Source organism: Stegodyphus dumicola, chromosome 6, assembly GCF_044657685.1.
Source record: "Stegodyphus dumicola isolate Sdum_Otavi_A_Nest chromosome 6, ASM4465768v1".
NCBI classification, from domain to species: Eukaryota; Metazoa; Arthropoda; class Arachnida; order Araneae; family Eresidae; genus Stegodyphus; species Stegodyphus dumicola.
Window position 1 is genome coordinate 113953605 of NC_140773.1, and position 18064 is coordinate 113971668.

Here is an 18064-nt window from a genome sequence, read left to right on the forward strand (position 1 = left end):
AAAACGTCATTTGCGTCACTGAAACTTTTCCAGTGTTCAGGAGCGTAGCTAGAGGAAGGCAAAGGGAAACATCTGTCCCCGGGCGCAGCAGCATCCAGGGGAAGCCGAAATCATGTTACGGATTTTTAGAATGAAATGTTACCCATTTTTGGCAAACAAGAGAGGCGCGAGATCTTCAGTTGTTCCCGAACGCTGAGATCCTTAGTCACAACTCTGCTGGTGTTGCTTGTTTTCAGCATTTAGGTACAACTTAGTGAGCTTGCTCTCGATTGAAATCACAGATTAAATTTTCTCTTGCAAAGAATTAGAATTTTTTTTTTTTTTGTTGTTTGTTCAAAGCGCAAATAGCGGAAGTCGATTTTTTTTTTTTAGTTTCTGTAATTCCAAGCTTAAGTACAAATAAATCTTTTAATTATTACACATTGTTATGATTACTTACTTTTCTGCCATTGAAAGGTAAAGAAAGGAAGAGAATCCGTAAGGCAGTCAAAGTAGGTTAGAATAGTGCTTAGATTAAGACAAATAGACACTAATTTATTCCTTGTTAACAAACTAAATAAAAAAAAATACTTCAAAGGAGAGTTTATGTATCTTATCAAAGCCATTAGTAATTTTATTCTCGCATAAGTCATCTCAACTAGAATTGTGACTTTTGGAATTAACTTTGATATTTTCTGTTCAAAGATACGTATGTCGTACAGTTCTTGGTTTACGTGTGACAAATATTCGTAATAACGAAGCAATAGGTTTAAGTGCGAAAGCGACAATATTTTTTTTTTCACCAAATAGATAAGTTTCTTTAAATTAGTTAAATCAAATAAGTTTCTGTTAAATATTTTATGTGATGTTGCGATTTTTTTAACAAAAAATTTGTATTAAATAATCGCAACTGGATTACGTTTGCTGCTTATTATCATTAAAATTGCTAAGGACATCTTTCCAAAAATTTGGGATTGTTAGGTTATGATGTATCAACTTATGTAAAGTCTCATGAAAAGGAAGCTCAGTGTGTTGTAAAGCATAAGATTTTTAATTTATCTTTCATATTTAATGAATACGCAATTGTTTAACCAAATGGACCGTTTTAAACTAGTAAATTCTATTCTTAATAATTTATATATAAATTTTGTTTTCAGTAGCACATCTAATTTACATAATTTTAAATATATTTAATTTATTATATGCACAACTGCTAATTTTTATTAACATTTTTAGCATCGTTGTTATTAATAAGAGATGTTTCTAACGTCATATTCTACGCAAATCAATACAAAATAATTTGTTTTTTAATTCATGCTATTTGGAAAAGGGTTATCACTTTCGTAATGTATCTTGAATGTATTATATTCTCCACGGAAATTGCTTGAAAAGTTTTTATTAATTGGAATATATGACGTAATTTTGAATACATTTTTCAACTTTTCAATACTTTTTTTTTGTTTGATATACTTAAATGTATAGATTATACTTAAATGATATACTTAAATGTATAGATTTATAGATTCTTAAAACAACCATGCCTCTCGAAGGGATCTGTCGTACGCTAATAATTAAGAATCTCTAACTGAGATAATTTGGTTCAGCCGACACCAACATTTGCAACTTTTCGCGGCATGGAAATAAACAGCAATTTCGTATCGGAATATTGACCCATTTCCTCCACTAGCCTGGCATCACTTTTGCAACCTGTCAGAACTTCTTTCAACACATCACCGACCCCCCTACTTACCATCGGCCAGAAAGCAAACAAATAGAGAAAAACAAGAAACGACAACAGGACGGAATAAAGAAGGGCAGGAAAGGGCCAACGAAAAAAAGAAACCTGTAACAACACGACGTTTGGCGCTTGAAGTCACTCCTCCCTAAAGCTTCTTTCTCCTTCTCCAATCCTGAAGCAAAAACAGATCACCCTCTCCCCAATAGCCCCCGCGGGGGTGGTCCTGACTTCGTCCGGATCGACGGACAACACCCATGCGCCGTAACGCCGTCTCCGTATTCAACTATCTCTCGTCGAGATAATGAAAGTGAACTCCGGTCGTTTCAATGTGCGGCAAAGCAAGCAGCTGTTTATCGTTAAAACAAAATAGATGCCGTTTTAGGCAGTTGGAAAGTGTTATTGACATTTTGTGTTTCATGGTTATTCGTTTCCGTTATTTAATCTTAATGTAAATAATTGTGCAAATGCCTGTTTACTTAAGAGTTATCGAACTTTGATTACTTAAAACAAAACTCTAAAAAACTTCTCTATTTAGCTATCTGCCCGTTTAAAGTGCATTTCATAAGGTGTAAGCAATTATTAAAGTATGTAGGTTCAATAAGTAACAAACTATTCCGGGAAAGACCAGAGAAAAGTGTGTATAAAGAGTGAGAGAAGAATATCCCCATTTCTTTCGAGATTGTTCCAGGTTTCCAAAAATGTAAATATTTTCATCATCGGGATCTGGAAACTGAGTCTGAAAGCTGCTGTCGATATATTTTCGAAAATTGTGATTCATAAGTGAGGAAAATTCTTTGTGTTTTCAAAATCGGAAAGTTTACGGCGATATAAAAATATATATAATTGAGATAGTGGATGTATTTTGATACTCATTGGAAAACCCACTGTTGAAAGGCATTATCTTAAAAATTATAGTTTGTTATTGCTTAAAGTAAGAGCAATTGAATCTAATTGGAAACTGGTGGTTTAATTAATATAAAAGTATAGTTGTATCTCACCTTACTGTGTGACTTTTTCTTAATCATTTGGAACAAAATAGCAGTTGAAAACTGTGATGACATTTCAAGATGTAATAATACAAAAAGTTAAAGATTTTGCAGAAGCTGAAGTAAGAAAATCAGTTATTTGAAATACTGAATTCTCCGCCGCAGTTACTGCAGATGACTGGTCAAGCTAGAATTCTATTCAAAAAATGGGTCTGATCACTAATTATTTATATTTTAACACTTTTGCCGACAGATAAATTAATTTGGATAATTTTTCTCAAAAATATGACAAGTGTGTATTGGATAAAATAAGTACTCCAGTCGGCTCAGCTGAAATATAAACTTTCTGAAAATTATTGCCTATGTATTATACAATTATTAACAAGTATGCATTTAGATAATAGTCAGAATTAAGATTTAAAGAAGTCATTTCGAAATAATAAATTTTTTTGAGAACAAATAAAAACTTGAAATTTGAAACAAATATTCTTATGAAGAACCATTATTGTGCTTCTGTATTTTGTGCAGACTCAATACTGTACAAACAGTCATAAAGCACTTAGAGTTTAGCAAATTATATCTGGAAAACATATTAGTTTCTTGACAGAATTTATACTGTTTGTATTAATAAAAACTACAGTTTTCCGAAACTCATTCAACTGGTTTTAAAGAACACCTTGAGAACGATACATTGAAATTTTCGTTTTTAATAAAGAGGGAAAAATAAGAAGAATTGAGGCATTGAAGAATTAACAGTGAAATTCCAACAAGAGAGCAAATTATTAGATTAGATTTGTATGAAGTAAAATTTTTGCTATGGATGGAAGTGCACTTCTGCTAAAGTGTTTGTGGAATGTAGTTATTTAAATAATCATGACGGCCACCACTAAACCTAGCGGATTTAGTGTGAGGGATATTTTGGACCTTCCAGAGGGTAAGCATTCCCAGCATAGTACCAGTCCAAACACCAGGACTAGTCCAATACCTAGAGCGCTGGACTTATCAGATGTGACTATACCTGCTCTCTGCTACGGTGGACTTTGTCCGGAAGCAACGTATTCCAGATGGCTGACATCAGAAATAATACCAGCATACGCCGCCCTGCGTAAGTAGACAATTTTATGCTTTATTTGTTTCCCTTATGCTAAAACTAGTCAACCAGATATTGATTTAATAGTCATTCCAAATAATTTCAGTACTTTTTCTCGATTTTTACTTTTTTCAATTTTAGGATTTGGGAAAACCTATACATTATTAATAGAGTTATTAATTCGTATAATGTTTAGTACTAGACTAAAATTGCTAAAACATATTTGGCAAGCTATTGTAAACTATTAAGCAGTTTAACTAGTTTCTTAACTCACTGTGACAAATCTGTTTTAAGCATTATTTTTTGTTTCTGTCATCGTTGGTACAAAGGGTTTTGTTTCTATTAAATCGATTTCAATGAAGAGAGCTTTCGCTAATATAATATTCCAACTTGTTACAAAAAGGCCTTTCTAGTGATAGGAAGTAAGCTTTCTTAATAAGCAAATCATAAGAAATACATTCAATAATTAATAATTCTTCCAAATATCTAATTACGGGTTTCCGAGAATTTTAAAAAATACGAAGTTTTCAAAATTATATGTCAATTTTTAGCAGTTAAAGTTTTGATTTCCAATAAACAAATTGGAAATGTCCATTAATGAAAAGATAAGAAAATTTAATACATTTTGAATTTCAATGGATAAAAATATTTTATTACTCAGTAAATTAACAGATTTTAGCTATCTTTTTAAAATCAGTGTTTTGTAAACTTTTCTAGCTTGGTAATTGCTTGTTTGAACGCAAGTAAAAAGCAGTTGCGAACATTTCAATCAGTGCCTTTTACTTCAAGCTTATTCTAGTCAAGCAAATACCAATAAAGCAAGAAAATGCACATTGAAGTAAATAACATTTTAAGTAAATATTCTTAAAATAAAATAACCATAAAAATAAATAACTAGAAGACTTACATTTTTTTTAAAGTATACTGCATTACCCAGTGATTTCCTAACCAAATTTATAGAAATCGCGAACTAATTGCAGCTGAATGCAAAACTGAAAATTCATAACAGGTTTTATTACTTTAATACTGTAAAAAAGTCAATGTAATTTTGATTAAATAATTTTTAAAGGAAAATAAACTGAGACAACATTTTCCATAAAGCTTCTCTAGATGTTTTCTATTTTTTTTTTAAAATTTAGTTTATGTTATTATGTATTTAGTTTCGAATTAAGTTCATATTATATATGTATTTTATGACAAAAAGTATTAAGTCATATACTAATATTGGTTGTATTAAAATATAAATACCTACAACAATGTTTAGTTTTTGTCATGGAATGAGAAATTCAAAATCGAAATAGCTGTTAGTGCCACTTTCATTGTTTGTAAAGACATTTGATGTTTTAAGGGGACTCGGCACCTTTTGAATGATTTTTTTTATTTAAGCACTTTCATCTACTTTTTATGAATAATATTAAGTGGTTTTATGAGACAAAATAGTTTAGCTGAAAAAAAATGTTTTTGCTTTCAATTTTTGTTTAATTTGAATTTTTTTAAAAAAAATTCAACATTTAAAAATTCTTTCTTTTTCCACAATTTTCAATATTTTTCTTCAAATTTTTTTATTGTATTCATAATAGTGTTCTTAATAACTTTAGGGATCGATTTTTCAATTAATGAATTAGTTTCTGAGAAAAAAAAATAAAAAGCACATTTTATATGAAAACTTTAAAAAAATATGATTTCAGTAACATTTTTACTTCCAATAATTTTTCTTTTCATTATTTTTCAAATCCCATTCTTGAATCTATTTAGTATATAATTTTAAATAAGCAGTAAAATTATTAAATAATGTGGTCCATATCTGAACAAGTTTTAGGACTTTAAGTAAAAGGATATATTAAAAAATTGCAAACTGAGAAATCGCAGTTTAAAGAATGTAAACTGTCTGGACGGTCATTAAATCATTTCCAATTTCTTAAAAAATTTATAATAAAACTTAGTACTGCTCAATTGATTAATATGAATATAAATTACAAGCTTTTGTTTAAAACCTTATCTGGCTAGAAATATTGCAAAAATATCATAAAATAAAGTAGAATTTTTCTTTACCTGTTTTTGTTTTTTAAAACACGCTCAAAACAATTTTAATGAATGAATTAATTATAATATATTTTCTAAAACGCTTATAATCATTATTAATAATATTAATTTGTCGTTTTATTCATTTTTTAAAAAGCAAAATTTGAAATTTTAACGGACATTTGAAATTTTAACATTTTATTTAAAACCACTCAGCAGCTTATGTGATTTCTTCTCTTATTTTAGCCATTTGTTCTCGTACATAAATTGCATTTTAAATTAATTTATGTGCATTTTAATTAATTAAAAAGTTTAATGTTTGTTCCAGCACTATTTCAATAATGCTACGGTCAGAAATTTGATCACTTTCATTACACCACCTCTTTCTGTTCGTATCTAATCACAGATAATTTCAACTTTTGAATAAGCATAGCATTTTGGTTGACTGATAATACACATAAAATTATTTGCTGAGCTCAGTATAAATATATAAACTTGCCAGTTTAAAGGTGAAATCCAACTTTAATTTGTATTTAAATAAATCAGTATATACGCATAAACAGAGTTTTTTGATTACACTCCTTTTCATTTACACTGATTTTTAGTAAGTTACTAAAAAAATTAAGAAGTAAAAAAAATATAAAATAAAATAAACACTGAGGGGGTGTGGCATTTAAAGGGGTGTCAAAATTTTAAAAAACCGTTTTATAACATTTATTATTCTCAGATCATTTCAAAATTCCTCTTCAGTGTAGTAAGTGTATTAAGGTACTTTTTCAGCAAAAAATTGAAAAATCGGTAATTTCATTGATTTTGGGGTACCTAGTCCCCTTAATAAATGAAAAAAATATAATAAAGTATTCGAATAAAATATACGTAGCACAAATGACCTTTGAAATGGGAGAGATTATGAGTAGGAACATCTGCCGCGGTTGCAAAAATGAATATAATTTTTGTCTTTCCTAAACTTAACTTATAACTGCTAATGATCATATATTGTACCAGTAATGTAAGCAATATATCAACAGGCATTTTATATATTGTTGTTGTTGAGGAAGGGAAAAAGAGAAAATTGTAAAGGTGAAAAAAATGCGTCTATGGAACTATACTGAATTCATTAGTAGTCATACGTTTGAAATCTTGAATCAACTGTTATGGAAGCGTCTGAGTACCTGGCAAATAGAACTTTTGTATAATAAGTTTGGTTTCGTTTTATGGTCGCAAATCATAATGTAGACTAGTATCTAAGCATATCCTTAATCTTATGCATTTACCACATAACTAATTTTTAAGCTTTGTGATATTACATTTAAAGGTTACGTGATTTCGCTAGTTTTATTAAACTGCTGTAAATGTTAAAAAATTTCCAAATAAGCTTATTGAAAAACTTCGTGTAAAAGTGAATTAATGCAGTACAAAGCGGCTAACTTCATGGATCAATGACATTTCTTTTTTTATGCTAAGAGAAAGTTAGGTTTACCTGAACACATATTAGTTGGATTCAAAAGCAATTTAGATCTGGCATACATGTATGAGAAATAGTTGAAAATAGTCTACTAAAGAGTCTCATTTAGTGTTCAGTATGCAAGTAGAACGTTCACAGCAATAATGGAAAAAATATTGATGGTTCAAAATAATCTGCATCTTGAGATTAAAGACATCAGCATAAGTATATTCCTCAACTGAAAAGATTGGAAATCAAAGTCTGAAATCTTTACTACACTTAAATGAAATCTCAAATGGTGAACTCTTTCCCGCGTATCCAAGATAGATGGAAATATTTTCGAAGACATCTGCTCTTGATCATTTAAAATCATTTAACCGTAATAAAATTCAGCAAATTTTCGCAAACACATTTTATATTCACATGAACCTTTAAGGAAGCTATACGAATTTTCATTTTCTTATCGGTATAATTAAGCACGCATGCATAAATCTGAATCTATTAAAAGTTTCAAGACAACCATATTTGACAAAACACATCACTGGAGTAAGAAAACAATATATCACAGACTTCTACAGGTACATTTAAGTTTAGTGCTGTTATATAACAAGAAAAATCTTTTTCTTTCTTTCCTTTTTTTTTTTTTTTTTTTTTTTGTAAACATCTTAAAGAAACATATAGTTTTGGTTATTATATAAAATTACATCGCAGCAAAATGAAACCCGTAAACACAGTCATGCCATGGAAACTGACGAGCAGGAAGAAGGAAACGAATCTAGTAGAGTACCTTTGTCAGGTAATGTCCTGGAGCTAAACATAAGACTTTTATCTTCCACGCGCTCTTGCGCATAACGAAGTCTCAAAATAAATCGGCATAAGATCTTTAATTTACCGCCCAAATTTAATAATTCTGTTATTAATTAATAAACTGTTTCAAAAATAATAGCACTTTTTCATAATTTAAATCTTTACCTTACTTTTTTACAATGTATGACCCTGATTTAAATTAAAATGCATTTAATTTATAGCACGTCCAAGTGGAAATTTTTATAATTTTTAATAATTTAAATTAAGCCTAATTATAATTATTTTGTATTATTAATTTTTATTAATTAATTGTAATTAATAAAAATGTACTTAATACTACATATTGCGTAACTGGTACAGAAACATTAATTTTTTTAAAATACTTTTATTACATTTTACAATTTTTAATATTAAAAATGTTTTGCGCTATTTGGATTTGAGTTATTTTTCATAATAAGATCTTCTGCTAAGTGTTAAATGTAATCTAAAATTTTAAGAACGCTGTTTTTTTGATACAGTGAGTATTTAATTAAATTATGAACAGCATACATACAATCAAGCATTATCCTTATTATAAAATATTAGGAAAAATAGCACGGTAGGGTCTCCTTTTTTTAATTTCATGCAATAAATAGAAATACATATCATAGTTGGTGTTGATTTATAGATAAACAGTTGTAGGCTTCTGATTAGTAGGTAAATAACAAAAAAATTAAAAAAAAAAAAAAAAAAAAAAACATTCACATACTGCCGAAATTTGCCGTTTTACAAGTATGTGCATTTAACAGTGTTATATAAAGTAAACACTTTCAAACCATTAAAATCTTTATATCAAGATTGACGGATGTGAGAAACACAAATTACACACCTGAATTCATACAGTGATTATGCAATATTTTCAAACATATATGTATACAAAACATGTAATCAAAGCAAGCAAGCGGATTTAAAAGAATCAAGAAATATTAAAAAATACATTTTAAATAAATACGAAATATTTGATAAAATACTTAAGTGAAAAATGCATGTATGTGAGGGCTAAATAATTTTACTTCCGCTGTAAAAAATATACTTTTAAAATTCTAGAATTAATTTTTTAATTTCACACTTCCCAAAATGTGATGCATACCCAAACTTGTATTACTTAATTTACTCCAAAGTCAATCTCATATCAACAAATGAACAGCTCAACAATTACCCGTTTGAAAATATTAACAAAATTATGCGCCAAGAAAATAAATGAACCGACAAAACAAGCGAAACAAACTAAACGAAACAAACTTTTTCCGCTATTGTTATTTTGATATTCTTTCAGTAAGAACGTATATCTTACTGAAAGAATATCAAAATAGCAATAGCAGAAAAAATGATTTTATATTTTGACTCTTAATAAAAAATTTAATAATGCAAATTTGCATAATCATCTTTCTTTTTATAATCTTTTGTATTTCCATGAATAAATAATAATACGTTTCAAAAAATAATTAAATAAAAAATATTTTTTAATATATAACTGCGTAAGTTTGAGATTCTTTTGATTACTACGAGTAGATGTAATTTTTCTACTTTTATTTTGCTTCTTTTTTCCTCTTTTCCTTTTCTTTCTTTTCTTCCTCGTTTACTTTAATTTTTCAGCTAAAGATTAATTAATTCAATGAATTAAAAAATTTTGGGTAATATATCTAAAAGTATTCCTAATTTTTCTAGCTCTTCCTTCTTATTACAACAGCGAATGCACATTTCAAACTTACGAAATCTGAAAACGCATGCTGTGATATTAACGTCCTGCGATAATTGTGTAAACTGCTTTACATTTATAGCAATGATTTTTGCGACGATATTTTAAAATCACACAGCTACCATGAGGGTATAACCACGATACTTAAAAATTGAAAAGTTCTCTATTTTCTTTCAATTTTACAAAGAAGTTTGTATGACGATGAAACGTTTCCGTCAGCGAATTTTTGCGGCGATGTTCAGTGAATATCTTACCAACTGTCGATCGCAAAGTGCTTATCAGTCGATCATAAGCTATTCATATATTCCATTATTAGAATATTACTTTAAATTTTTATTCACTCACTAGTTGATCGCGACGTCGTACATACTATAGAAACAATTAATTTAATTTTACGAAAAGGATGAGAGCCTTAGTTTAGGGACTATAGATTTTCCAGTGAATGTTTTTGCCTAATTACATGTGCAGCCATGTGAAATACTGTTACAAACCTGGTAAATCATGTGCATTATTTATCTGTTTTCTACAACGAATTCAACAATTCTTCAGCGATATGTTTAGATCTTTTTAATATTACTTCAGATTGGAAGAAGGAATTTCTAATTCGGTATTTATTCCACCCGGATTTTCCTTCAGTTATCTAAAAAAATTTAAGCCACCTGGGTTGTTGAAAAGTGAGTCAGATAATGTTTATCCACACCCTTAACGATATGTAATCTTTGGTACTTGAAGAAGTCAAGATAACGGCTACTGGTTGAGCTGCTGATGTTTACGGTGCAAACAAAAACTGACAAGTGTTACAACGAAATTTTTACAACAGCTCTGCGATTAAAATACGGAATCAGTGACGTGTCGTTAAAGTTCAATAAAAAGTCGTATTCGCAAATCCTAGAAATATACCTTAATGCTAATTTTTCCATCATTTTCTTCTAATAAACTAAATTTCAGTTTTACCTTTGATGAATATTTATATGTGAAGCAAACATACAAACTCCAAAAATTCCAGATACAAACTCCAGAACGGAATTAAGTCCAATAGGAATTGAACAAAAATTTTCATACGGAAGAACAGATGATGGTAGAATTTTATCGATTATTTTTTAAAAGCTAGGGTCCAATGTTACTCAAACTCTTAATGATTAAAATAGTAGCTTTAAAATCTGACGTAAAATAATAACAAGATTGGACTACTTATGGTTATTACTTGGATATACGTCAAACTACTTTAAAATATGACTTTTTATTAACCCATATTAATAACTAAGTCGGGTTAATATCTTGTCTAAATACGTAAAGTAATCACACCATAATGATATTAAAATCAGCAGTTAACTCTAAATATTAATAAACTAGGGCTTTTAAACGGAAGTACTTTCCTCTAGTCATTTCAAACTGGCAGTCCGCGGACCGTGCGCAAATTTATTCGGATCGCGAATACTTTTCAGCTATGTATGTATTGCAAAGATTTCAAGTTTTTTAATTATTTTGAAGTCCTAATTTACATTACTTTCATTACCATTAAAAACTAGCAAGAAAACCATAAAACTGAGCCAATTAATTTACAATATGATATGAATCTTATTGAAAGATTTGAAGCCACGGAGCTGATTAACTTTTATTTTTTTTATTGTAAAAAGTCAACACACTCAGTTTTTCGTTAATAATAATCGTTTTGTTTGATGAAACATATGTGAACAGTTCTTTTTCAAAATTAAAAATTAATAAGAAAAGAGCCTGATTATGAAACGAGCAGATACAGTTCATGATGAAAATAATTTCTAGTAATTTTTTTCCAGTGCACGGATAGCGTACAAACAAAAAGCCCACCAGCGGCCGAGTGGTAAAATCGTTGAACAGTAGTAGTTCAGCCCTGGCTTCGAATCTAACCAAACGGGCTGACGGCAAGGGCGTTTTCGAGATTTTCCCCATGTGTAATGTGCATACGAGCCATTTCCCTTAGAAAGTCCTCCATGAAGGCACCCCTTAGGCAGATAGCTCTAATGTGCTTTGTTATAATAAACTAAACTAAGCCAAACGAAACCAGGATAGAAACAAATCTTGTATCTGCATGCAAAATTTAAGATTATTTACATACTAATATATGTACTTTAATTTGCATCGAAGAGGTTTTAATGCATAAGGGAAAGCGATTAGGATGTCGTTACTTATTCTCAAGTTTTTTCTCATTCGGAAAGTTTTTGTAATTTGTTTATTTTAAATTTAAATTAAAGTGATTTATTTAATGATTAATTAAACGTATTAGAAATATTTGAAATAAATATCTGTGTGAAATATGAATATCTAATTGTCAATATTTTCTAATTACAAAGTTTAATAAATAAAATAAATAAAAATACCTTGCAGGTACCAAACGTTGGATTTCATTTAGAAAATAAGCATAAATTTGAATTAAATTTCCTTCGTATTATTATTATTATTATTATTATTTACGTATATTTTAATAAGTATTTAGAAAGAGAAATCTAAAATTTGGTTATTTTTTGATAAAAGTTTTTATTTTACTTAAAAAAGAATTCTTTCCCGTCAGTTGTCTTCAGTTAACATGCATTCGGCCTGCATGCTGTTTGAGTATGAGACTACTGCTTAAGCAACACCAGATCAGTTTTCTTTCTGCTATTTTAATCATTAACTTATTAGAAAATTAATAATTTTATTAATTTTGATTTCGAAAGTTCCGCATTAATGGAACTTACGTGCGTTACTCTTCTTTACGGTATGAAACCCCACATTCTGATCAACTAGAATTTCACTTAACCCTCTCGCTGCTCATCCCGCCAATTCCACGGGCAACATAAAAGTAGCAAAATTTGCAGAACCCGCGATTTCCGAATTTTTGCCGTCTATTTAACTGTGCAACACGCTCTTTCTGTGATTTTTAATTTTTTATTTAAATGTGGGCTAACAGACGGCGTTAGTTGGCCACATTTCTGCCAAATACGCAAGAATACGTAATGTAGCATTTTGCGCACACTTTTCAGAGCTCAAAGATGTCTGACAGGAAGCGTTTCGAGAGTGATATAACCTATATTTCTGACGAAATTTCCGACACTGATAGTAGTTCTAACTCTGATTTCAAGTATACTAATGATAGTTATAGCGAAACAGATGAGAATTTCTCGGATTTCTCTGCAGATAATGATGAATCTGAAAATTCAGTTTCTATTGAAAGCGTTCGACAGTGGTGCAAAACTGATATGCAAAATATTACATTATGCAGATATTTTCATAAGTATATATGTTTTACCATTGTATTTCATAAAATAAATCATAATTTAACCAATATTAATTTTCAAAATTTTCCTCTTATATCATTATTCTTCAATTTCAGTATTCTGACAACCTTTTTCTATGATCTAATTCTATATTGAAAAAAAATCTTTTATAAAAAAAATTTGTATATTTTAACACTAAAATATATGTAGATTTGAAATATGTTATAAAAAAATACGCAATTTTTGAACCTATTTTGATAAAAAAAAGTACGCAGTGAGAGGGTTAACTAACAAGCCTCTGTTTTCTTTTACCATTTTAATTTAATCTGCACAGGTTAAATAAAATACGTATACCTAATGAACGGGCATAATTATAAGCCACACTTGGTATACATATGAGTGAGCATAAAGATACATTTAATTTCGTCATTTTTCATTTAATTATACTTTATAATACCAAAGCAGAATAAAGTACAAAATGAAACTGAAAATTAAAATTTTAATTCCCAGCAGGTTTGAGTTTTATGATCACTTCTGAGTACGGTTTTATTATTTATTACTATTTTTCATTCTTCCATGAAGAATAGCCTACACGTGCATATCTTTGTACGAATTAGAAGCTCCAAAAATGCATGCAATTATAATACATGATATTTTGTATTCTGAATGAAAAACGAATTTTGCTCACAATATATGTAGTTCAAATATAATCACTGTAATATTTTCAGTTTAAAAATAACTTAATACTGCAAATTCATAATAACATTTCTTTGCCATATAACATTTTTTCACGATAGATAACTTTGCAGCTAAATAAAAATCTAATTATTTTGCATGTTAAGATTAAGTAATAATTTTAATACAGAATCAAAACATGCGTTTGTCTTTAAACAGTTATCACGTTGCGTTATTACAATATGAATGCTATTACTATTTATCGATGGAGAATGCTGACAATATGTTGATAAACGGGAGTTTTTATTTTGTTATCACTCATGTAGCTAATATTCGAAATGCTTTAGTAATTTGGAACTGAAAGCATATACAGATGTTATATAAACAACTTACATTTTCTGCATCGCAGATTGGTTTGTGTGGAATGGATTTTTATATGGTACAAACAAATAAATTCACTTTTTGCGTATAAAGTTTCTTGGGGAAATAGAAACATTTCTTCTCAATGTGGTTAGATACGCCAAAAGGAATAGCATTTAAAATTTCGTATCAAAAAGCACTAACCCTATACTTGAAAAGAAGAGATAAATAAATCTTTGATAAGTAATCATACCAGATTAGTCAAAATTCGATCATTTAACCAGAATTTTGACTTGATTCTGCGATAATTATCGACAAAACTTCTTCGATTAGATATTAAGTTTCCCTGAAACTTTTCACATTCATAAATTTCATCTTCTTAATAATATTAATTTCAATCCAACTTTTTCCGAAATTTTCAAAATTCTAAAGTTTTAGCTTTTTTATAATTCCCGTCTGACTCCCCCCCCCCGATAGAAGCGGGTTATATTCATTGTCTTCTAATCCCACCCATTGATTTTCTACAAAAATTTTTGCAACTTAAACCTTCATTTTTTTTTTCTTTTAAAAACTGATTTATATCAGGTCTCCCTGTAACAATCCGGGGACTTTCATTACAAATTTATGACAATCTAAGACTGCTTCTTTGCCTAATTATGTTACATCTTCGGGAAAAATGTTTACAAAGCCATGGTCACTAACACATGCCTACCTATCAAACGTTTTCTTTAATAATCTGTATTTTATTACTTTATCCTAGATGTAAACTCGAAATAAAATCAAAATAAATAAATAAATAAAAATTAAAATGAAAAGTCTATTACTTTCAGTCAAAAAGGTGACACTTTAACATCAAAACAGAAAAGAAGCACGCCAAAGTGAAACATAATTAAGAAAGCAACAGCCAACCCTCTATTTGGAGGAGATTTAGGCAAGATCTCAATAGATTTTGAGGGCTGAATTTTATTTGAGTTAATGAAGGATCCTTTATGCCTTCCGCCTACCAGCGGCCTATCGGTAAAGTCACTGAACACTGGTAGTTCGGTCCGAGGTTCGAATTCCGCGAACGGGCTGGCTGCATGGGCGTTTTCGTGGTTTTCCCCGTGTGTAACGTGTATACGAGACAGTTTCCCTTAGAAAGTCCTCCACGAAGGCATTCCTCCCCTTAGGCAGATAGCCCTAGTGTGCTTTGCAATAATTAAATAAACCAAACAAAACAAAACCTTTATGCCTTCCTTCAATTCATGAATTGGATTTTCTTGAAGCTTTTCACATTTACAAAGGTTTATCTTTCTTAGTTAATGACTTTGTAGTACTTTAAAGACTTAGTGATAATTCACTAAACAGTCTGCTAATGTCAATCTCAGTTTATGACACCGAAGCATACAAGACGTTACAAGCTTTAAAATATTGACCAGGAGAACGCTTTTTAAAATGAATTCCATAAAACAAATTAGCCTCTAAACTCATTGTTCCTCTTCATCAGGAGAAACGAAATCTGCAAGAAAGGAAAGCAGGGGACGCAAAAGTCTTATTTATGACCTACAGGCAGTAAAGTGAAAGAGAAGGTAGCGCCATCTATCGAAAAATAGTAACGACATTGAAAAATTAATAAAATCTTAAAAGCGTTATAAAGGGTTGGATGGACTTTTGGACTTAAAGTCATTAACTAAGGAAGATAAACCTTTGTAAATGTGAAAAGCTTCAAGAAAATCCAATTCACGAATTGAAGAAGAATTTTTGAAGACTGAAAGTAAAAATTATAAATTCTGAAGCTTAGAAGGGTGGACAGACCATTGTTGCGGTCAAACACACATACCTTGATAGAGTCTCGAACCTGATAAATGGAGGCCCATACTGCTCGATTCTTAAAGATCTTTCGGTACTTTTCCGTTTCGCCGGCGCAAATCTCGCCTAGCAGACTTTATTGGCGGCAACATACGGGATACACATAAAAAATGTTAAAAAATGTTAGTTCTTAAGAATTTTTTATTTTGAAGGCATAAACATTTTAATATAGTTTAAAATTTTATAAAAAGCTAATAAATAAAGACAATAAATTTGTCAAAAGACATTAATTCAAGAATTTACTATGCTTTTATGATTCATATCACGAGACCCCCAAATGATCTTATCTCACGTAAACTTCGCTACAAAAATCTAATTATCTCAGTAATTATCTACATTAATTTCAAGTTAAATCTTAATTTGGAATACAAGTTTAAATGAAAGAATTATTTGAATTCGTACGAATAGCTTACTCAGAAATTATATAAAACCGCAGTGCTTTACTTCGCTAGTGCATTCTCGTTAGAATTGATGAATTTAACCCTTGACTTTGCCTTTTCTATATTTTCGCCTTCGGGTGTGCGGTGTGATTGCATCATAATTGACTTAATTACCGCGAAGGGCCAGGGCCTTAGGGCATAAAATTGAACTATCTGGTAAAAATTCTATGTAATTGTATGCCAGTATTGAAAGAAACAATCAATCTGATAAGAAATGGCTGGGACTTGTTTTGAAAATGAGGCGCAAAAGGCTACCAGCGAGGATATTCCGTTTGGCATCAGTTGTACCATTGCTGGCGACTTTATCGGCTGCGCCGGCAAAACGGAAAAGTACCGAACTTTCACCTTCTGGTTTCACGAAAGAAAAAAAAAAAAGGCTGTTCATTCTTCTCATATTATCCAACTCAGTTAAAGAATATAACTTTTCCCACCTATTGCTAACTGCGCTCTGTTCTATGCTTTTCCCAAAGTCTACAAAATTGGAATTCCGTTTCGACCGATAGTTTCGAACTTTAGAACGGTATCATATCCTTTGGCCAAATATTTAGTCTTCAGATTTTCCCCAGCAATTCATTATGGTTTCTTTTGATGTTAAAGGAGTATTAAATCAGACGAGCACAGTCGAAGGAGCACTAAATTGTCTTTAAACTAGGATTCAAGAATTCCATTTCACACACTGAAACTGAAGAATTGAGTTCTCATACAAAAATCTCTTTGATTAAACACACTTTGTTTTCCAAAATGAACGTTATCACTAAATTCAAGGATTAGCTATGGGTCTCTCCTGAGTCTTGTACTTGCTGACATTTGCGTGCACTATTTCGAGGTTAATTATTGGAGAAACTATCATTTCCTTTCTGGATTTGCTACGCATATGACACTTTCGCGCTTTTTGATGGTAATGAAAAAGATTTATCCGAGATTTTATCTATTATAAGCTCGATTGATTCAGCCATCCAGTTCACTTTTGAAACTGAATCTGACAGTACCCTTCCCTTTCTCGATATTTTTATATTTCGCAATGAATGTGATTCCACTACTATGGTTTACAGTTAACCATTTTCTGTTTGTTTATGGCCCTATGCTAAGTCATGTCTCCTAGTTAAGCAAAAAATGGCTTCTTTTTACTTTTATGTATTGCGCGCTCTCAACGTTTGTTGCTCAGAACCATTGCTTGCTAATTAACTCTATTATTTGGGATCAGTTGCCACTAATCGAGTATTTTTTTTCCATGGTTATTGATAAATCCTTTAAAAAATTTTAAGCTTATCATCAAAGAAGATATCCCGCTATTAGGTATAACATTAATAAATTTGTCCATTTCATCCTACTGTCAGTTATAAAATTGCACGGATTCTTCAAAAGTTCAGTTTTCAAGTTATTTTCTGGCCTATCAGTAAAATATATGGTTCGAATTTTAAAAAGATCCATTTCTGACTTTGATTCTTGGGTATTTTATAGCTTATGGTATGAGTGTGTTTTGAGCTACATCGGCCAAATTAAAAGAGCTTAAAGTTTCATATCAAGGAAGATGAATCTTGTGTCCAAAAAGGCGAAATTAACAAGTCCTCGATAGCTAACCATAGTTAGAAATTTAATCATAATTTTGACTCTGTGTGTGCAAAAATCATTCAAAAAGCTTTTCCAGTTAGTGAATTGGATTTTTTTGAAGTTTCTACATTCACAAAGATTTATCTTATTTAG

The 18064-nt window shown here is 30.1% G+C and overlaps 1 protein-coding gene across 1 annotated transcript in view; it reads left to right on the forward strand.

The window, feature by feature from the left end:
- The first annotated feature begins 2032 nt into the window (after positions 1-2032).
- The window catches only part of LOC118193994 (uncharacterized), a 43337-nt gene continuing 27305 nt past the window's right edge, over positions 2033-18064 (forward strand). The window contains exon 1 of the mRNA XM_035365166.2: positions 2033-3808. Within this exon, the coding sequence (XP_035221057.1) occupies positions 3577-3808 (232 nt within the window). The 5' untranslated portion in view covers positions 2033-3576. The remainder of the gene's footprint in view (positions 3809-18064) is intronic.